At 41.3% G+C, this 22780-nt stretch overlaps 1 protein-coding gene across 1 annotated transcript; it reads left to right on the plus strand.

Moving 5' to 3' along the window:
* Positions 1-5268: 5268 nt before the first annotated feature.
* Positions 5269-18995, plus strand: CRKL (CRK like proto-oncogene, adaptor protein). The gene is made up of 3 exons (XM_014894728.2): positions 5269-6103; positions 9234-9696; positions 18242-18995. Exons 1-3 carry the CDS (start codon positions 5790-5792, stop codon positions 18374-18376), a joined length of 912 nt encoding a protein of 303 aa, XP_014750214.1. The 5' UTR covers positions 5269-5789; the 3' UTR covers positions 18377-18995.
* The last annotated feature ends 3785 nt before the right edge of the window (positions 18996-22780 follow it).

Here is a 22780-nt window from a genome sequence, read left to right on the forward strand (position 1 = left end):
CCCTGCAGTAGCTGAACTAATGCCAGGAACTACAGCTGAGAAAGATAAGGCACAGAAAATCCTTCCTTCATGGGGCCTTAAAATAATTGGTTCTGACCCCCATCTTGCTTAACATTAGGTTAGAAGCTGATTTAAAGTCTGAACCGGTGTGGTACTGAACAGTATGAGATCCTTCCTCTTGGAGGGGTGGAGTAATCAGTGCCACCAGAAAATCCTGAAAAACTACCAGAAGCTTTTAAATCTTATAGCAGTAATGGGATTGCAGAAAGGCAGAACCAGTCACAATCAGAATGACATGGGACTAGTCAAGTGTCATCACATCATGACAAATATTGCACATGGATGTGCTACTTCAGAGAAATGCAGTAAGTTCCTGGAAATTCCCTCTACTTGAGGGTATTCTGTTTATGCAAGCAAAAATGATTTCAAAACAGACTTGGATTACTCTGCTTTAGCAGACTGGGTTTCTGGAAAAAGATTCAAGAGTAGTTGCACATTTGTTTAAATAAGGTCAGTAGCTTTTTCTTGGTAAGAGGGGCATTTATTGGACTTTATTCTTCAGCACTGTCCATTTTCACCTCCATCTCTGAAGCTTTGCCAATTGGCAAATAAAACAAAGTCCTGGTAACTGCAGCAAAGCCTGATTATGAGCTTTTGCAGAAAATATTTTTTGATGGTGAACTCTGGACTGCACAGAGTCTGGAAATACAGACTTTATTACACTGCAATATTAGAGACTGATAAATAGTAATTTCCGTCCTTTTTTTTTTTGCCTACAGAGTTACTTGTAATGTGTAGGAATTAAATGTAGCCTTGAGATGTGAGGACATGCTTCTCTGACCTGGGGATCTCTAGGACCACTCCTTCCAGACTGCAGGTGGCAATTTGTTTCCTCTGCAAACAAGTGATTAAAGACCCAGCTGTTTCTAACTAATAGACATCTAATTCAATGCAGTGCATTTTCCAATTTAACCAGCACCTCTAGACAGGCCAGTGATGCCCTGTGTTATACAAAGATATAGGGTTATTTATGATATTTAGATGAAATCTTACTTAGCCTCTTTAACAATGAAAAAAGAAATAATCATTCTTTGTCTAGCTCCTCTTCCTGTGTGTACCACTAGAGGGTATTAGTCACTGTTACAAATCACCAGCCTGAGAGGCTAATTCTTAGATTACATAGGAGAATAGAAGACATTCATGAGTAATTAATGAGCCAAAGAAACATCCTGAGAAAACTTGGGGGGAAGGGTTCCAGTTTCTACCCTGTCACTCCTTCTATGTTTGAATCTTGATTTCTAGAGAGCTCAACCCTTATTCCATTTGTCAGCATATGCAATTTTGTGATTGCATTACTCACTAAATGTTGCAGTTGGATGCTGTGCAAAGGTAATGAATATAAGGCTTAGAATGCAGTTGCAAGGAAATTACTTTAAGCAGATGATCATCTATCTTAGCACTACATTATTTTTCTCTTTTTTTACTTATTGGTACAATAACCCTAAGTTATATAACTAAACCTAAGGGCAGGTAATATTTGATAAAAATAAAACTTGTTGCTTTTAGTCCCAAAATTTCTTTACATCTGAGCATAATGTGACTCTTGAAAGTTACAGTCTGCACTGTATTACCTGCATGTATTTCATTTAGGGAGAAAATCATGGAGTTTAGCTCAAACTATCCTAATTCTTTTTTAGCAGTAGCTCATTTTAGGCCAGCATGTCCTTTTTTTAAAACCAGCACACAGGCTAAATAATAATAAAATTGCTTTTAAAATGTCAATTTTCTCTTACTCAGCAGATATAAAGCACTTATTGTTTTCTACCATTACCTATATAAACAAGTTGCAGGAAAGATTACAGGTTGATACACAGAGCTGTAATTATTATTGATTGGTTTTCCTATCAAGAATGATGCTTCAGGAACTGAATTTTCACAAGCCCACTTAAGCTTTCTGTTACCTCAAGAGAAACATGTACTCATAGGGATTTCCAGCTGATTCTGTATTTTTTTTAATTTATAAATTCTCTGGTGTCCTAAATATGTCAATTTTGTATCTGACAGTAAAAGGCTTTTTTTTTTTTTTTTTTTTTTTACAGTAAGCTCTCTGAGCCAGTATAAAATAAGACATTGTGGACAGATGGACAATGAACTAAGAAAGCTTAAAGTTATTTCTGGTCTGTGAGAGAACAATCAAACAGCTCTTCCAGAACTGAGTGATCAAAATACCAACACTTAAACTGCTGATATATTAGGAAGTCCAGAAGAATAGTAATTAGGTTTCTTGATGATCTATTTTCCTATTTCCTGCCAGCACAGAGGTAAAGCTGTACAGGCATATTTGCCAGATTTGTAATTAGTGGACTTGTATCGAAGCATTTCAGGCTTCCCCATTTGCAGAAGTGATTGTGATTGCTTCAGTTTTGTTTCATAACTGCTTTCACTACTGTGTTTCTTCTCCAGCTGTCTACTTCCAAATCCAACATATTCTTTCCCATTTTCTTCATAGTTAAAATTAGGGTTGTTAATTTTGCATTGGAAGCATACCCAGTACTTGATTTGAAACAAAATAAGGATTCTTATTCTGTACCCTTGACAGAAATTTACTTCTCCTTACTTAGGGATGAGCCACATGTACAATTTATTTGGCTCTCAGCCCAACTGATGGGATCAAAAGCTTCTGGTGAAAGGAAGAAGGAACAGCTGGGCACAGGGAAAGAGGTACAGGGCCTTCTAGAGGGAATATTCTGCCAACTGAGATTTTATTTCATGGGCAGCTGATGCACTTTTGAGCTCCCCACCTCCTCCACTGTTACAGCTGGCCGTGCTCTGAGGGTGTCAGCTGCCAACAGGTAAAGTTAAAGGGCATAAAGGTATTTATATGTATTAAAAGGTAAAGTGGTACCAGACATTCATCCATTCTTCCTAAACCAAATGCATTTGTAGGGATGTAATACTCCTGAGATGATTGTCTGTAGCCTAGGAAGTTGAAGCCCAGTCTTATCAGAAAACATTCATGATGAACAAGCCACCTTTATCTCATATGGAAGTAGAATGTGAGATCTTTTACCTAAAATACCTGGTTTATTTTAACCACAGTTACTAAAACTGAGGAGGGAATTACTTGAAGGATGCACAGAGCCTGCATAGGTACAAGTTCAGAACATCTCATTTGAAAGTTCCTTCCAAACTGAAAACCTTTCCATGCCTTAGAATCCTCTCTGGATGGGAAGGTGGGTGTGTTGGTTCTCCAGCAGCAGTCCAGCCCCATGCAGTACTGCATGAAAACTGGTTTTTACTTAGTACTGCTTATTTCTGACATGTTCCAACTCTTCTGAGATTCTAGTATTATCCCTACAAAATGGAGGCAAAATCACTATGTATATTTGATTTTTAACAAAAATTGTAATTCAATCAAATGAAGCAGCAAGAATTTTTATTTCCTTTTTATATCTTACGTTATAAATCTGCTGCTAACTTATGTCTTTTGTAATTATTTTTAAATGTCATTTAGCATATTATTGCAAGTCCAAGTGCTATATTTTAATCTGTACTTTGGCCATGGTCAAACACAAAACAAGCCAGATCTGTTCAAATGACACAAGAAAACATCATAACCTTCATGTTCTATTGTAGACTGTCTACAGGTGTTTAAAACTCTTACTGGCAGATAAAAGCACTTAAACCAGCAGGAATGGATCAGAGATACAGCTACCAAGTAAGCTTTCCTAGTAATGGATGAAATTGTTTTGCATAGATGTGAATTTTCAGATGTAATTATTCATCTCTAGGTCACTGTTTTGCTATACATGACTAACAGCTGTTGTTTTCCACCCAGGAGATGGCTGTATGTCAGCAGCTGGTAAAATGATACCTGCACATGGATTCAGGGGCTGCTTTAAGATCATCTTAATGATGAGACTTTTCCTGGATGGTTTTGTCTAAAACATGACACTGGAGAAGTCTTCCATTTTAGATTACTTGAACTCTGCTAAATGTCTGCAGAGACACAGCCCATATGTTCCAACCCAGACACCTCAGTTGGCACTGGTTGCCAGTGTAGGATGAGGAACAAAGAGGAAAGAAATGACTGAGCCTCTGGAAAAGGCAGAGCATGAAAGAAAGACAGCAAAGCTGGAACAACACTGCACAACAGTCCAGTTAAGCGCTTCAAGACAGACGTCTTAAATCTATTTCTCCCTTTGAATTGACTTTTTTTTTCTTTCAAGTGCCGCTTCATTTCACATTGCCAGCCCCGAAGCAATATGAAAATCAAAAGCACAAATTAAACAGAGTCACAAGACTGAGCTAAACTCACACCGTGCAGAGGTTTCTAGCACGCCCGGGGAGCCCGTGCCGTTATTTTGTCGTGCCCTTACCCCCTGCTCGGCCAGGCCGAGCGCGGCCGCGGCCCCGGTGAGTCACAGCTCGGTGTCTGCCCGGGCTCACGGCGCCAGCCTCCCTCTCCAATTCAAACAGCTCATCCGCACCGTGTGCCAAGCGCTGCCCCCGAGCCCTGCTGAGTCCTTTCCGGGGTTTCCTTCCTCTTCAGCGGCTGCGACACCATCTTCCCTCCGGCCTGGGCCACACGGGGCTCTGACCCCGTTATCGGGGAGCCAGGCTATGAGGAGGCAGGAAACGGCCCCTTAGAGCACGTAGGAAGTTATCTCGAGATCAGAGATTATTATCGCAGCGGGCCGTTTTGTTCCTTAAAAGAAAATTAATTAACTAGTAAAAAACATCAAAACCTCAGGGGAGGTGGTGTCTGTCTGCAAACCGCCTGGGGTCAGGGTGCTGGCACCCCTCGGATCCAGCAGCAGAGAGAGCGGCCCGAGGCAGTCCCGGGGCACCGGGGGGCAAAGCCTGGGGCTAGGCGGCACCAAGGAGAGAAGACGTGCCCAGAGGGATGGGGAGAAGATGGAGAATCCCCCTCAGATACCCAAAGGCTGGGGTGTTTCTGGGGGTGACCCGCTTCAAAGCGCGCCTGCAGCCAGCGAGGGAGCCCTGCCCTGTGAGGGGATGCGGCAGGCGCGGGGTCACCCCCGCCTCACTCACCGCACCGACCGGGGGTGCGCCGGGGCCGCTCTGAGTGACTGCCGCGGAGAAACGGGGAAGGGGCGGCTCTCCCGCTCCCCTGGACGCCAGGACGGGGACACCGGGACCCCGGGGCACGAACCCCCCGCCCAGCCCCTCCGCCCGGCCCCTGAGGCGGGCGCGGCCCCGCGCTGCCGCCGCCGCCATGGCGCGTGCGCGGGGCGGTGTCTCGGAGCGTTCCCGCGGCCCAGCGCAGCCGCCATTTTGGAGCTCGGCTAGCGAGGGGAGGAACCCGCGGGAGGACGCGGCGACCGGTGCTTCTGCCTCCCCGTCCCGCCCCGAGCCGGCTCCGCTCGCCGCTTTCACGGGCCGCCTGTCCGTGTCAGCCGCCGCTGCTCTTCGTCACCCGCCTGGCCGGGCCCGCCGCAGGCCTGAGAGGCGGGAAGGATGCCCTGCACACCCCGCCGCTGAGGGAGACTCGGGGGCCCTGCGCGCCGCGTCTGGCCAGCCCCACCCCAGCCGCTCCTCGGCCTTTCGCCTCCAGCGGCGCGGAGCTTCCTTCCCTCTTATCCCTCTTGCCCTGGGTTTCCTTTCTCCTAGACTAAGCACGAGCCGCTTCCCCCTCGCCCCCAGCCCGCTCCGCCTCCCAGGCCTCTCTGCCCAGGCCTCCCCTTCTCCGGGTCTCTTCCTCCGCCTGGGCCTTCGGGCTCCTCACCTTCCTTCCTCCCTTTCCTTCCCCTTCCCCGCCCGGAGCCATGTCCTCCGCCGCTCGTTTCGATTCGTCGGACCGCTCCAGCTGGTACGTGGGCCCGGTGTCCCGGGCGGAGGCGCAGACGCGGCTGCAGGGGCAGCGGCACGGCATGTTCCTGGTGCGGGACTCGTCCACCTGCCCCGGGGACTACGTCCTCTCGGTGTCCGAGAACTCCCGCGTTTCCCACTACATCATCAACTCCCTGCCCAACCGCCGCTTTAAGATCGGCGACCAGGAGTTCGAGCACCTGCCCGCCCTGCTGGAGTTCTACAAGATCCACTACCTGGACACCACCACCCTCATCGAGCCCGCGCCCAGGTGAGTGTCCCCCGCCCCCGCCACACCCACTGCCACCTTTGCTTCGGGTGGCGTGAGGAGGCGAGACCTGTAAAGGTGTCATAGTCCAGCCCAGTGGCTCCCGGAGCCTGGTACTGGATGTAGATGCTATGAATAAATACTAAGGAAACATTCGTTTCTAACGCCGGGCCTTCTTAACGCTCTGGATCTCGCTGACAATTAAAAGTGTTGCTCTTTCAGTCAAATCATCCACGGTCGCTGTGCTGACCTTGTATGTAAAGGTACCATGTACCTCTACCACAGGCTATAATTGCCTTGAAAGAGGGTGTGGTCGCACGTCACTCTTTTTGTGTTACCCTTTTCTTCTAGTATTGTCTCTCCGTTCCGAGGATGGTTGAGGGGCTGGTTTGTCAGTCTTCCCTGTGATTGAAGTACAGCCTCTGAGCTTAGTTCGCTGTCTATCCCTACACTGATTACAATAGAACTGGCTTTTATGTGATTAGACTGCTTTGCCCTGTTAAGTCAGCATTAATACATTCTAGGGCAGCATTTCCCAAACTTCTAGAGTGGCGTTTCTGCGCCCAAAAAATGTAGAACACTTATTTCTCACAGTTTGCTTATAGCACTGTTCATTTATATGTGCATATACCATACACTTCACTGCGAAATGCTGTTCTAGGAGGATGGGAAAATGTGACTTGGCTATGAGCTCCTTCTTTGTCCTGGTCCCAGCATGGGACATACCTGTAACATGTATCAGTAAACTGCTTATGAAGAGCCCTAGAACATATTCCTTCCTTCTCTTTAATAAGGCCTTTCTCAATATCTTTTGTCAAAGCTTTTGGGCCTCCTGGATAGAATGAGATAAAATTAAATAAGAGAAAAGTAATGACATATTAAAAAAATAAATCCAAATTGGTTCACTTCTGAATTCTGCATTTTAATATCTTAAGTTTGCAGATCAGCAAGTTCTTAGGAGGGAGGAATAACTTTGAGGTTTATAATCACAACTGAATCTTGGCATAGGCCGGTACTTCCTGACAGTCAGTCACTTGCCAAAGATTGACAATAGGTGGTCAAATTGAAAAACTAAAGTGTTCAAAAGTCATTCTGAAAAGCTGTCAAGTGATGGGCAGGATGTGACAACCTTCAGGAAGTCTTCAAGCTGCTGGCAGCTTTTTATGTGGCTAGCGAGATGGGTAGACGAAAATAAAATCGTTTTCACCATTGCAAGAATGCTTAAATGGAGCTGCCCAGTGTTACATGCATGCTTAAACTTGTGGAGACTTGGGAAGAAAAAAAGTCTTACGCTAAAGCAATCTTCATGCTTATCTCTGTTTTCCAACCTGGATACTCCTGAACTTTTCTGGATGCAAAAACTTGTTCTTAATCATTTATGGCCATGACTGACTTGACTTTCTCAAAACCCTTTAGAACTTAGAGCTGATTGCACCTGTACACTTTGTATTTGTTAGGATCCTGTGTGGAATGTTCTGTGAACATTTTAGTACCACCTTATTTTCAAGGTTTTGGTTGCATATTGTTCTCTCAGCACAGAGACAGATTGGACCTAACCTGCTGTGAATTGACAGACTTTTTTATAGAGCTACAAATGGGATCGACTAGATGTTTTTACTTAGCATGATTTTTGTTAAAACTCTTAAAAAATCAATTATGTGGTTGATGGTTTTACATTCTGTGCAAAGGAGACTTGCTGCTGCAAGAGGGAGGATGAAAGGTAGCATTTCCAGATTTTGGGGTTTTTTTATTTTTAGCTAATGGACTATATTTAGAATAGGGGTAGCCAGGTATGTGCTTCAGAACTGTTATGCTAATTCTTATTTCTCTGGCATTTTCCTGGGCACATTGCTCTCAGATGCTTGTGCTTCTGAAAGCTGTTCCTTCTTTTAGTTTCATGAAGTACAGTCTGAAAGGTGGTTTCTATATAGAACCCTAGAGTACTCCTAGATCTTGGAGATGACATCTTAAACTTTTAAAACAGTTTGAAATGGACCATTTTAACTGTTTGTTTTGCATCTCTAGTAGTGAGCTCTGACCATCCTTGCTGATGTTCCTGAGTTCTTGCCTATGCAGAGCATTTGCTCCCTGAAGGGTTCCCTCTGTCCCCCTGCTTTGGCTACAGCCAAAAAAAGAAAGATGGAATTTTTTTCTCTTCAGGGCTTCTGGCATATCTTGCAAAAATCACAGGGATTTGACTTCCATCGTGTTCTGCAAGTAGCAAAAGAGAATTGAAGTAGGCTAATGACATGCATTCTTGCTATCATAGCTTAGATAATGAGTATCTGCTGTGGCCTATATCCATTAAGGGTTTTTTTTTTGACAGCTGCTTTGAATAAAATGTTTAACATTTATGATGAAAATAGTGAAAGCATTCTCATTTGATGGACAATCTTAATATATTAGTACAGACAACAAAGTGACTGTATTTGAGAAATGATGGACATAGTAATAAAAAATTATGTAAATAAATTAAAGGTAATATGGTTAATAGGCAGAGGAATATTTATAGAAGGCTAGCTTTTTTTTTTTTTTTCTTAGTTCCTTCTTATCAGTGGATGGAAGTATTTCATGCTGTCTTTATGAAGATGTCATACCATCTTACTTTTGTTCCCTTTTTCCTCTACGGTACTTCAAGTCTAGCATTTACTTACTGAATTCTTTAGAAGTGGATGCTGAAGTTAAAAACAAAACTATTTGGATGACTTTGGAGATGGCAGGGGACTCTTGAAGAGATTTACAGCTACATTTTTATGTATTGCCCTGCCACCTCAATCACCCAAATAGTGTTAATTTGGTTTTCTGTACCACTACTCTCAAAACTTAAGCTGTAGAATTAATTTGACTCTTAAGATCTTCACAACAATCCAGAACAGGTGGATGAAGGTTTTGCATTATTTCTCCCAGTTTTCTGCATCCCATGATAGAGTATTTTGGGTTTCTGGGGTATCTACTTTGGGTATTTAAGTAATTATTTGGGAGTGTGAGTTACTCATGGAATGCCTCACAGTGCTACCAAGCCAATACTTCTGCTGCAAAATCCTCTGTAATTGATGTTCCTACTGCAAACCTGGTACTTAGCTTTGTTACTGGAAATACAAACCAATAGCTGTTACTTTTACCAAATCTTCAGGTATCCAAGTCCACCAATGGGATCTGGATCTGCCCCTGCCATGTCCACTGCAGAAGAAAACGTGGAGTATGTTCGGACTCTCTATGACTTTCCTGGAAACGATGCCGAGGATCTCCCATTTAAAAAGGGAGAGTTACTGGTAATTGTAGAGAAGCCAGAAGAACAGTGGTGGAGTGCCAGAAACAAGGAAGGTCGGGTTGGGATGATCCCTGTTCCTTATGTAGAAAAGCTAGTCAGACCTTCTGTTGGGAAGCATGGGAACAGGAATTCCAACAGTTACGGTATTCCAGAACCTGCCCATGCTTATGCTCAGCCTCAAACAGCAACTCCCCTTCCCTCAGTATCCAGCACACCTGGAGCAGTGATCAATCCTCTGCCAAACACACAGAACGGACCAGTCTATGCCAAAGCTGTCCAAAAGAGAGTACCCTGTGCTTATGACAAGACTGCGCTGGCATTAGAGGTAAGTCTTTCCTCCAGTCTCAGAGTTTTCAATTGCCTTGTGAAACTAAAAACTGTTATGGTGAAGTTGGTGTGAACGACTTCATGTGGAGTCTGCTTATTTATGTATAGGGATTGAGAAGTTAGGTTACATTCTGAAGAAACATCCACAAGAATTGCTTCATCCATACCACTTCCTTTGAGAAAAGTGACCTAGTAAGTAACTTTAGGACCTGTGTTTTCCCTCCCTCCCTGCTTGTTCAACTGTGCAGATGTTACAAGGGTAGCAGAGTGCACACATGCTGAAGAAGTGCTAGTGAGAGGATGGCTTTGCTTCTCCACATAATCTTGGGGAAGGAAAGAGATATTTCATTAATCATTGTAGAGTTCCAGCTAAGAACTGACAGCAGTGTCCTCCAGAGAAAGGCAGAAATTGCTGACTGCTACACTTAGTGCTTCTGATCCTCGGCTGTGAGGTGCACTCGAAGATCTTGTGCTGAGAGCTGAAATAGAATATATCAGAAATACTCTAGTCCCTTTTACTTTGATTTTCAAAAGTGGAATTTGAAAAACCTTAACACCTAAATTTGGATTGAGGAGTGTAATGTAACCTCTAAAGTGCTGCAAGTTCCCTGTGCTTGCTATTGCATTTTTAATTTTATTTTTATTAGAGATATCTTGTAATACTTCAGAGCATTATTCTGTAAATAGTAAAGAATTCATGTCATATTTCTAGTTTAGCTGGAATAAATGATTGACTGGAAGAAGTTTTTCAAAGCTATATCCAGAAGACTGAGATTCTTACTTTTACATTTAGATGATACTGAAGGCTAGTTAACCTGTAATTCAAAAATGTCTCACCTGGAAAAAGTGAAATTTGAACGTGCTGCAATACTTCCAGGAACAAATGCAAGCAGACAAGCATAGGAAGCAAGAACATTTCAGCAAGTAAAATAATAATGTTTTTTTAAATACCTTTTAATTTTTCATATTGTTTTTGCTCAGTTACTTTGCAAGTTAAAGCTGTTACCTATGGCTGATACTTTTGACTGAAATTTGGAAGGATTAATTGTGACTTCCCGTTATTCAGAGTGCTCACCCTAATTGTTTCACTCCTGCATATGTAAGACTTCTACAGGTGGTTACTCTTATGGGGTTAAAAATTAAATATGAATCACTGGAATTTCTGTGTCTTGTGAAATCTAGCAGCTCGTTATTTGTGAACAATGTGTGAAAATTATCATAGAACAAAGTGTAAATTCACTGCCAACTTCACTGTACAGAAGATTCCTGCCAGAACTACTCATGCTTCTGGAAGCAAAGCAAGGCAAGCAATTGATTTTATGTTATCAATGTGTCATGGAATTACTTTGGGGAACTTGCATTACTGCAAGAACCACTTGGAACCTTGGTCCTCACATACAGACTTTGCTGACTTGCCCTTTAAGTGACCTAATTAACCCCATCAGTTTAGCTGCTCTAGGATACCAGTAGGATTAATTCTCTGGCCAACAAATAGGTTTGACATGGTTTGAACCTTCAAATTACTGAAGTTTTGTTTGAGACATTCTTCTCATTCTCTAATCCCTTACTGCCTCATGTTTTTGTGTCTCTCAACACTGGCATATTTTGTCTTCCCATGCAGTCTGTTTTCTTTTCAAGTGTACCTCATCCACACTGTGGCTTCTCAGGAGGCTTCAGAAGCAGAATTCTGGGAACTGCTCTACATTTTCATTGAAATCAGTGATTGCAGCTTCTCCATATCTATCCATGCTTCGGGAACTTGAGCAATTTCATTACAGCAGTGGTTTTTTGTCACATGGGCTATTCTTAAAGAAAAAAATCATTCAGCGGCTTTTCATGTTTTTTCTTTAGTTTGCCAAACACCTGCAATACCCTGATAAAATATTTAATCTCAGCCTTGTGAGGACTGTACACATTACTAAATAAACTGAACCATTTGAAACTTCTGTTTTGTAAGACTACTGAAAGTTGTGTTGGACAAAAAACAGGTTGTGGGACTGTTTTGGGGAAGAAAATTAATGGTGTTCTTTCATAAAAATATTATGTGACAGTTCTGCACCTCAGCATAGGTGCAGCCTAAGTGGCAGCTCAGCCTGTACAGGTAGAACACCTTGTGAGTGTAATTACATGGTTGCTGATTGTGCAATCTTAATTAAACTGATACAGCAATATGAAGGCAAAATATGTGTTTGCTGGCTGTAGCCTTGTGTGGCCAGCACACAGACAGTACTTAAAAGGAAGAGAATAGCATCTGGAGTAAATAAAGCCATGGCAGAGTAATCTGCTCAGCTTCCTTTTAAGTGGAGCGATGTCATTCTTCTTGGTTCAGCTTGAAAATGGGACAAGCTCCCTTCCTGCAAGTCCAGTGTCTCTATTGTACACTACTGTTTTCAGAAGCTGACACGATTTTTCTTTAAGAAAAAATAAAAATTTCTGCCCTGTTACAGAGAAGTTTGTTTTGTAAGCAAGTTTTTGTTTTTTTTTTTTAATTTCGTACATGAAAAATCTAAGTGAATAAGTGACTATTCTGCAGAAAATCTGAAACAAGATATGATAGGCTGAATAAAGATGAAGGGTTCAACTGGTGAATTTAAAATGGTGACAATTTAAGAGCAACTAGATTTTTGTTCCTGTAGGATACCAGTCAATAGGGCATTTATTTTTTGCCAGGCTCAGTTTATTTAGCATTATACAGACTCATAGAATGGTTTAGGTCTGAAGAGACCTTAGAGCTCATCTCCTCCTACCCCCTGCCATGGACGAGGACACCTTCCAGTCTGCCAGGCTGCTCCAAGCCCCATCTAGTGTGGCCTTGGACACTGCCAGGGAGGGAGAGTTCACAACTTCTCTGGGTGACAGTATTGGTGTTATTGAAATTACTAATGCGTGTTAACTTCATCCTATTGTGTTATATACTCCACTTTCATTCTCTAAAATAAAAGATTAAATTATAATCTGTTTCTAACCTAAAGTGGTAGTTTACAGCTGGTGGTACATGTAATTTTGTGCATCTCCCTGCACCAGGGAACTGTCAGTAAAGCCTACAATAAATTACATGTATTTCTGAGTTTTAAATATGCTCTTGTCTGTTGAGTTACTTTGGCAGTTAAGATTTAATGTTTTTAATAAACATTAAATTCTACAGATTGGATTTTGTAGCTTCTCACTACAACTAACTTCATTACTAGTATGTGTAGAATTTGAGGGATACTGCATTAAAAACCCCCAAACCACTAAACAAACAAGATGCAAAATAAAAATAAAAACCACCAAACCCAGTCCCTAACCGAAAAGCTCAACAGTCAACGAGCAAGGTCTGTTTCTTTACTTGTGTACTTCTTGCCAAGAAGCGATTTCCTTCCTTTCTGGTGCTGCAGAGGAAGGGCTATGAAGGACAGGGTTACAGTGTCCTGTGCTGCTTGGGACCAAAGCTCTGCACCACAGGGCTGTGCACTGCTCATCTTCAATCCTGCTGATTACTGTGGGAAGGCTCGGAGGGCAATCCCATGTTCACAGCACTTGAAGAAGGTGATGGATTTGTTTAGAGCTGAGACTCTGGCACTGTTACTGTGATACAGAGCAGCAAAGTTTACCTGAAAGTTTCCCAGCCTTTAAAAACTTCTATAGCCAGTCTGTTAGCAATGGTGTGTTAATGAAGCCTTGTTTCAAACTGACAAGCTCTAACCAGGACATGAACAACAGATTCTGTATTCACTTATAAAATGGAATGAAATTGGGTAAGGAACCAGACAATGGGGGACCAGCAGCAGCCACCAGATTTATACCTGTTGTGTTTAAAAAGATTCTTAAATATATCCCCAATGCTCTAATCAGTGCCATAGTTAATTTTGAAGGTAGCAGTGGTTCTAGAGTTCATCTCCAGACTTAACTTGACAGTGTTATGGAATCAAAGATTTTTTTTTTCTTTTTAAACAAGAGTTGCACTGGTTTTTTTAAGTTTTTATACTAGTGTTGGCTTTTTATAGACTTGTGCCAGCATTATAGTGTAAAGCAGTTTATCTTTTTGGGGTGTAGCAATCATACATGTGTATGTTTGCTAGTACAGAGTTAACCTGTCACTGAAATGTTTTGGTGAAATAAATGTCCATCCACCATAATTATATAACTCACTTAGAGTATTTCTCTTGAGCTTGTCACAATTAGGTTACAGTTAACTTTTTCCCTCTTCAAAGGAAAGCTGAGACAAGTAGGCCAAAATGTGCTAGCAGTAGAACTTTCTTAATTAGGAAATTAGGCTACTTCTTTCAGTAGACAACCAGCAGTGTGTTTTTCTTAAGCCAAAGAAACTTAGCCTTGCTGTGTTAAACATTAAAATGCATCTAACCCATAAAGTCTGGATTTTAGGCAAAGTATTGACCCTGCGTTTGTGTAGTGTGAATTGCTGATCAGGGAGCTTTAGTTGTTATAACTGTTGAACTGAAAGTGAACTCCAAATTCTGTACAGTCACAACAGTGGCTTAATCTGAAGGAGACAGGCTACCACCATGTGAGGAAAAGCAGCACTTTTTTGGTGCTGCAGCCCCTACTCTGACAATTTTCCTGGCTCTTGGTGAAATGCAAAGTTCCTTTGTTTTAATCTGTTCCTAGGTGAGGCCAGATAATTGTATCTAGCATTTCCACATTTCTGTGTTGCCCTGGAACCTCCTTTCATGCCTCAAGAATGGATGAAGCTTTTCCTCTGAGCTGTTTGATTCTCCAGTTTGGACATCAACTGTGTTCTGGCCCAGAACACCAGAAGTGAAGGATAATTAAGCTGTGCTTTTAGCCTGGTGCTTCTTGAATCTTCCAATACACAGAACACCAGCTCCTTCAGTGTCCTTTTGTCCTGTTTGCAGAGTGGCTGAACTCTGCCTCTCTTGTGTAGCTCCTCACTTTGAGGACAGTGGGGTGTCAGGTGTTTTCTCAGTGTTGGACCTTGTCTGTTCTTCTCCAGACAGGCAGCTGGCCTGAAGAACTGTTTTGGTTTTGGTATTAATATTAGTGGAACCAAAGAAGGTGAGCTGTGACACTAATTAGGGTAATGACTGAGGTTCAACACTCTGTAGATTCCAGAGAGCAATGTTTTCTCTAGTACTGACCCAGTGGGCTAAAATGATGGTTTAGAATTTTAATGCATTTTTATCTCCTTAAACTTACATTACAGAACTTTATCAGCCATAGAACTATTAACATACAATTGTTGGAATATCTGTAAAACTCATTGAATTGGTTGACTAAAATGGCTTGCAGGAAGCTTTTTGCAGAGTATGAATCAGCTTCAAATGGAAGGCAGGTATGGAAGAGCCTGGAGTGAATGCAGTAACCTTTCTGACTGGCATGTTCCACAGCTTGTGTTTCCCCAGGGCTTTGAATTCATGCTCTAACAAGGACATAATGAAAGATGCTATCTAAAATACATTTTGATTTTTATCATTTGGGTGTAACCAAGTGGCTGCATTTCAGAAGTGTTACTCATTTCAGCAGTGATACTTCATTCCAGCAATGCTGGTATGCTTCACAACTGAATTAATTTATTTGAGAGATGCTGAGTCTAAGGAAGTGTTCTTCTCATCTATAGATAAGGGCTATTAGCTGTCCAGAGTCAGTCATACAGGAAGTTTGTGGCAGAGATGAGAATAGAACCAGGTCTCCTGACTCTGTCCTGTGCCTAATCATAAGACAATTCTTCTGACTGTCTTGAAATATTAGCTGAAAAAAATAGTGTGTTTAATAATTTTAGTGGGAGATTGCACCTCAGCTGACCATGTTATAGATGCTTCAAAAGGCATTTACAAAATAATGCTTTTACTTGGGGGAAAAATACATAGAGGGACTAGTTGACCAGATTTTTCTGAACATTTTTGAAATTAAGGTCCTTAGTTAGTCTAGCATGAAGGTTCCTGCACCAAAAATCTTATTTCAACATGCTGTTTAATTTAGTCTTCTCAGGGAAACTACATTTTAAAAATAATATAGCAGAAGAGGATATTCAGCAGCTTTCATTAAAATAAAAACGCTCACAAAAATAGTGGAAAGTTATTGCAAAATAATTTACTCTTCCAGTGGTTCTCAGCATATGGGAGTATGTTTTGAGTAGTTTTGTCAGCCAGCTCTCTTTAGTGGCAGATGCTAGTGTGCAGCAGCTTTGCCCACCCAGCAGCATAAAGGACATTTTACATCATTAATCTACAGGGCAGTTTGTTGCAATGCAATAGGAGACTTATTTTAAATATTCTATTCACTCAGCTGAAGCAAGATTTCCAAACCCATTCACATTGTGAAGTCTTTCAGAACCAAGCTGAAGAATATCTGGTTTAGAACTTCAGAATTAATGATGGATTGATCTCTACAGCTCATGAACAGAATTACATTGTAAGACTCTCAGAAAATGCTCATGGTTTTGATTCAAAAGATTTTTTTTAAGATTAAAGAGTTTGAGAGTGGGTTTGGCTTATGGTGTAGTGAAAATGCAATTCATTTACTTTAAACTCTTGTGATGTTGGCTGCATCTTCCTCAGGTTGGGTCTAGAATTTGGAATTTAGATCTGTCTTCAAGGGTTATTTAAATGTAACAATGTAACAGTGAGTATTTATAGATGTTATCAGCCTTTTCCTAAAGAGACATTTACTAGGTTCCTGTTTAGGTCATCTTGTTACTATTTAAAGCTTTCTTGAGTGATAAGTCTGACAAATTGTGCTTTTTAGCAAATATACAATTAGAGCATGCTGCAGCAGGCCCTGGAGGGATGAAAAGCAGTTGGGTGAATTCTGTGTGTTCATGAAGTGTTTAACTGCTTAATTCTGTATGCTGGCTTCATGGTTGTGTTTAGGAACAGCATATATAAAGATGTCCATTTAAGAAAGTAATATGGCCTCAGTTATAGCCTAAGAATTTAAGGGAGTTCAAAGGGTTTTCTGCTTTCTCAAAAGCACAAGATTACAATTATTCCAAGTGAGACAATCTCAAATATGGGGTGCAGACAGGACACAGACCTCCAAAGTAGTGGAGAAAAAGTAGGGAAGGCAAAGCAACACATAAGGCTTAAATCTCTGAGAATAGTTTTAAAGTTCAAGAAATTTTATTTTAAGAGACATAGCACTGAGTGACTGACTGCTAACGAGTTTATTATAGCATCTTAAATTTCACTTTCTTGCTTCTGTGTAATCCTCAAAAATACCTTTTACAGTAATGGTAACTGGTTTAAATGGGCTTCAGATCCTCCAGTGACACACACATCATTGTGTAAACTCAGGGCTTGTTCTTTAACATTAAATATACAGGTCTCACCTAAAAAGTTTAAGGATGTTGGCCAAGGGCCTATCTGCATCTGGTCTCAATTTTAATACTATTTAGAAAATGTAGACAAATTGTTTTACATACTGTATCAATGTCTGTTTTTTCCTTAAATAAGATTAAAGCTAGTTTCCTTTGAATTTCACAACAGCAGTTTGGTGACTGAGACTCAATTACAAAGAGCTTGGACCTAGTTTGGAAAAGAAACTTATCAACTGTTGGGCAATGGTCATGGGCTGGTTCTACTTTTTGTGAAATTAGTTTTTAATTGCTAATGTCACTTTTCTAATGTTTACTGTAATTACCACATGGAGACAAATAAGTAAACAGGAAGGGAGGGGGAAAGTTAGAGAGCTGCTGTAACACACCACAGGTTCTAGAAACATCTAGAAACATCTCAGGGAGAACGAGTATTTAGCTTGTCTTAAATGCTTCTTGTCAGTTTGGATATTTCACTTTGTAAATTGTCCTAATCCAGATTAGATACAAGTGTTGAACAGTAAGAGTATAATTTATCATCATTTGGGCTGTTGTTTCTTGCTTGATCATAGCTGAGACTTCTCTCATTTTTCACTGCCAGATAGGAAGAGAATAGTGATGGTAGGAAAGGCCTAACATGTCATCATTCCTGCTTAAAATGCTTTGACAGGAAGTAGATGTGAAAACCACAAATACAGCTAGAATCTACATTTAACTACTGAAAAAAAAAAAAAAGTTTGAGATTGCTTTTCCCCACTTTGGAAGTGTACCATTATTTTAGAAATTAGAGAAGGTTCTTAGACTGTGATCATCAGAATTAGAGCTTCAAGTAATGGTTTCTTTGCCTTAGGAATCTCTCTTTGAAAAACTACATCTCTTTTAAGTTAGCTGCTGCTAAAATACTCCCGTACTGTGCTCTTTTGAAAGGATGTGACTCATCACTGAGGGTAGCTTTACTGATGTGAATTTATATTTAAGCTAAAGATACTGTGGCATGAAGCTGTAAGCTCTCCTATAAAAAGAGGTGTAATTCAGTAATCTTTATAAATATACGTGTAATTAAGAGTCTCAGAAAGAGTGCAGACAACATTATGATGTTTAGCAACAAAGTGTTGGTAGTCAGTAAAAGTAACTTTTTAATTGAACCTTCTGCCAGGAAGAGGGCAAGATTCCTTTCCCTATGATGGGCTTGTGCTGTTCTTCATTTGATTTGTATCAGAGGTGAGAATCCCGTGTGTGATAAGGTTGTTTTTTGTTTCCAATTCCACAGGTTGGAGATATTGTGAAGGTTACGAGGATGAACATAAACGGGCAGTGGGAAGGAGAAGTCAACGGCCGAAAAGGGCTCTTCCCTTTCACACATGTCCAGCTATTTGACCCTCAAAACCCAGATGAGAACGAATGACTCCCTCTGCCCAATTTACACTGCTGCTTCATTTTCCTGGCTCTCATTAGCATTGTTTGAGGTGGGATGATGACTTAATGGCACATTGCTAGCATTGCCCATTTTCCAGCTTGCTGCAGTTTGACAGTTCTTTTAATATACATTTGGAATACATACAGCTGAAGTCACTGCCTGACCTTCAGACCGTAGTTGCGTCATCCAGAATTTAGTTTCACTTTTAAAACTTTATTGGGCCTTAAGCTGGAGAAGACTGAACCGGAATATAGCAGAGTGGTGTGAGGAAAAAACCTTTCCTGTTGAGAACTTCCATGGACTTTTTCTGGTTTACTCAGTAGTAAGAGCCCTAATCTTAGATCAAAACATGCAACTTGTGCATTACTGTCCAACAAAAAGCAACAACAAAAATGCAATTTTAGAACTGAAGAAGATTTAGTTTTGAAACGACCTGTCCTAAGGTAATACATTTAAAATGATGGTTTTACATAAAGGACAATAATTGGAGCTTGCATATTCTAAGCAGTTGTATTAGACACTGCTCTTTTCTGTTAACTCTTAAGCTTGTTGTTGACCTTCTTAAAACAGTGTGTGTTAAATGCAAATAACCATTGATTGAGCTGCATTGAAGCTGAAGCATTTATTTATAAGGCAACCTAGGAGGGGTTGATACTTGTTACTTGGTTTTGACATATTTAATGCATTTCTGTTGATTTTTGCAAGCACTAACTGTAGAAAGTGAGCTTTAAAGGGAAACACTTTGGCCTGGTCTACATACAGCTCTTCTGCAGTGTTGAAAGTGTAGTGTTACTAGTACAGTAGTGCTTGCCATCAAGCTGTTACTTGGTATTCAGGTCAGATTGCCATGAGAAGTAAGAGTGGGTCAGAAGAACTTGGTAAATACCGATAAAATCTTCTTATTTAAACCTTTAAAGACCTTTTATATCCGTTTCTCTGCAGGCTCCCTGCTCTCTCTAAAGTTTCCTAGCTATGCCAGCTCCAGCTCATCAAAAGCTTCTTTTCAAACACAGTACCTTTTTACCAGGGTGTCTGTGTTGCTGTGCTTCTCTTCCAGAGCTGCTTTCATCTTTTTTTTCCCCCTTCCTTCTTTTTCCTTGCTTGTATCCCAAGTCCTCTGCATGCTGACATCTTTTGGTTTTTTTACCCTTCCTAAGGCATTGGCTCTGGTTTATATATGACCCAGGTCCCTCCCTCTCCCAGCATCCTCTAGACAACGGTTAAATTGGAGTCATCTGCCCGGGTTGCCCCGTGTGACACCGCTGGGGCTGCAGGAGGCCACGGAGGTGTGTGTTGTTAGTGTAGCTCCTTCCCTCTTGGTGTAGCTGAGCTCTCCCTCTGTGCTCGATGTGCAGCGGGAGCTCCTGGCTGCGGCTGGGCGGGCGCTGTTCCTGCCCTGCGGCCGCTCAGCCCGAGCCCGGGTGCAGGCTATGAAAGCGTAGGCACAGTGTGTGCCACCTTCTTCAAATGTGCGTTGTAGGTGAACTGGAATGCTCTTTTCAAAATGATGGAACACTGAATTAACAGAATATATGTCTGCAAAGACAGAGCTACAAAACCTCCCTTTTCAGACAGCCTGGTTAAGGCAGATGTCCAGTGTGGAAGCTGGCAGGAAAACAGCAGCTCCCATTTTTCAATTTTGGAAGGCTGTTGGCTGTAGCAAAATGAGAAACTTCAAACACCTGCAGAATGTCATCAGATCTTACAAATGTCTAATGATATAAACATTGTCTTAAGTTCCAGCATGTTTTCTTGTTGACTTGTGTTGCTTGATCCTAATAAAAGCACGTTGTTGGTAGTTCATGTGGGAGTGCCATGAGATCCTTAGCTGGAAGGCACTGAAGAACTGCAGAAATGGCATTCACAAGCAGACATTCGAAATGCCAGGTTTTAAAAAAGTCTCTCTGTTCATCTATTAACTGTTTTCTGTAGTATTGATCAAGTGGCTGACAGTCTGGAAGTTCTTGTAGAGCATTTTACTACCAAATTAACTGTGAAGTAGAGTAGCATTGACTGAAGTGTTTGGTGCTGTAATTCTTGACAATAGGCATTGACATTTTGTCTTGCAAAGAAAAGCTATGCAGTTCTCTTAACTAAAGAAGGTCATGCTTTTCCTGTGCCCCAACAATACCTGCACGTTTACTACACAGATTGTACTACTGAAAGTCATCTTCTGAATTCAAGCTGCACTAAACTCAGTCTGCTGCAGAGAAATCTTATTTCAGGCCTGACCTAGTTACAGGCAGCTCTTCAGAAGACTGATTGTAGAATTCTTCCTTTGCGTGGTAAATAAATACTGTGAGATTTGGGATCTTGAACATAACTTTTAACCTGATTTTTTTTCACTGAAATAAACATTTTGACTCATCCCCTCGTTGAATAAGGTGTGCGCTTTGAACACAAACATTGTTTTAGGTTTACTTATGTTCCAATACTGCAGAAAAGCAAAGTATTTTACCTTCAAAACTATGCAAAATTTGTGTGTAGTGGTATCTGATGCAAAGACAAGAATTCTTGAATTTCTATGAACCTGGTTTTAGGCCGTGAATGAACAGTGTTTCTCCAAGTAGCAGCGGTGTGGTTCAGGTATGTAAAATGTGGTTTCAATGTAGCATACTGACCAGCCTAAGCTGATTGTAACCTTGCTTCAAAATGTGTCTTGGCTATTTTACTATGAGACAAGTATTTTCATATAAAGACTGCATTGGATCAGTGTGTGTTTCTCTCTGAAGGACTCTGGATTCTCAGTCGCTTGTCGCTTGCTTACACATGTGCTGTCGTTTTATGAAACCTCTTAAATCTGAGTGATAATCTATCAGTGTAAATGTTCTTGGGCGTGTAAGATAACCTTGATATGAAGCATGAGAGCCTACAAGTGATGGCTTCAATCTATGCACCATTAAAGTTGTGCTTGCTTTGGAACTGGGAGCTGGTGTAATGACCTGGTGCCACAGTAGTCAACTATCACGAAAGGCTTGGCTTCCTCCTGCTGTGTATATATACATGTGTATATAGACATTGAAGCCTCTGACCAGTCTGAAAGTTTAAATGAAAACTGTTCTGATCAGTGTCCATCACTGGATAAGCGCTTATTTAATTCATGATTGTTTACAAATTGGGAAAGAATAAACAAAAGGGAATATCCTGTTTGGGTTGAGGCTCTGAAGAGCCTGAGCATTATTTTTGTAAAGGGAAAAACAGCATTCTTTGTGCCATTTCATGTGCCTGTAAAGTAATTTTTTATATTGTATTAACATCCTGGGAATGAGTGGGCTGCCTTTGTTTTTTAGTCCAGTTTTCAAGCATTTTCCTCAATACCTGCATTTGAAAGTGAGACCTGCCTAAAAGACTGCCTTTTGGGACCAGTGAAAGCGTTCCTGTATAGTTGTCATTTTCTGTTTATTTGTGTTAAAGTGTATTTTGGGACAAGGATACAATTATTGCAGTGGGAAAGGTGGCCTTGTATTTGAGACAGTCTTCACTGTGTAAACTTTTAAACACAATATGTAATTTAAAGACCATGATCTTCAGGCAATAATATTAAGTGTAAGCTTTCAAAATTTATTTGGGGGATCATAGCTTGTTTTATTTTTTGTGCTATAAGATTAACAGTATTAAATGAATTATATTCTTAGAATATATGGAGTGTCTTTTCTTAAGATTAGTGCCTTTTTAATTTCTTACTCCACTTAATTCATAGAACTGGTCCCAACATCAAGCCACTGTGTTTTTTCCCCAATGCCCTGTTTGTACAGTCTAAATAAAACTTGCCTCAACTTACAGTATTATTTGTTGTCTTTAGTCTGAAAGCCTTGATGGTAACAGCAGTGTTTAAGCCTTTACTCTGTCCTTACAATGCCCTGTTCTGAGGGTGAACAGAGTGTGCCAACTGAAGTTTTCCAGAACCAGAGGAAGAACTGAGCAGGAGAAAACGCTGTTGCCAGGCTGAATGCTGCTCTCCTGTTCCACCCTCGTGCTTCTTCTCAGACAATACTGCTGGGCTCTGGAGGTTCACATGAAAACGATGCATCTCGGGTGGCACAGATCACCACTGTCTCCTCTGCCCCGACGTGTCCGTGCTCCTCCTGCTCTTCCACCGCTGTGTTTATTGTGCTCTTTGGCCCAGGCTTTCAGGGCTCTCTGGAAACCATGACCTTTGTTTACTGTGATGCCCTTGACTGTGCTTGTAAGAATGACTGGTTTATGCAATGGTTTGAATTTCGCTTATTATTGGTTGAGTAACTAAGGTGTAACCTGTGCAGGCACTGGAGAGCAGGGACTGTGGCTCTGGCCCCTGCCACGAGGTGCTGCTGCAAAACATCAGAACTGTGTTTGGAAGTCAGAACCCACATCCTGGTCATCCATCTTCTGCCTTTTTAGTCAATCCAGATC

Source organism: Sturnus vulgaris, chromosome 19 (genome assembly GCF_052056855.1).
Source record: "Sturnus vulgaris isolate bStuVul1 chromosome 19, bStuVul1.hap1, whole genome shotgun sequence".
NCBI classification, from domain to species: Eukaryota; Metazoa; Chordata; class Aves; order Passeriformes; family Sturnidae; genus Sturnus; species Sturnus vulgaris.

Coding starts and splice junctions, on each gene's coding strand:
- CRKL (XM_014894728.2), top strand. CDS start 5,790: ATGTCCTCCGCCGCTCGTTTCGATTCGTCGGACCGCTCCAGCTGGTAC. Junction 6,104..9,233: donor CTCATCGAGCCCGCGCCCAG/GTGAGTGTCCCC, acceptor CCAAATCTTCAG/GTATCCAAGTCCACCAATGG. Junction 9,697..18,241: donor AGACTGCGCTGGCATTAGAG/GTAAGTCTTTCC, acceptor CCAATTCCACAG/GTTGGAGATATTGTGAAGGT.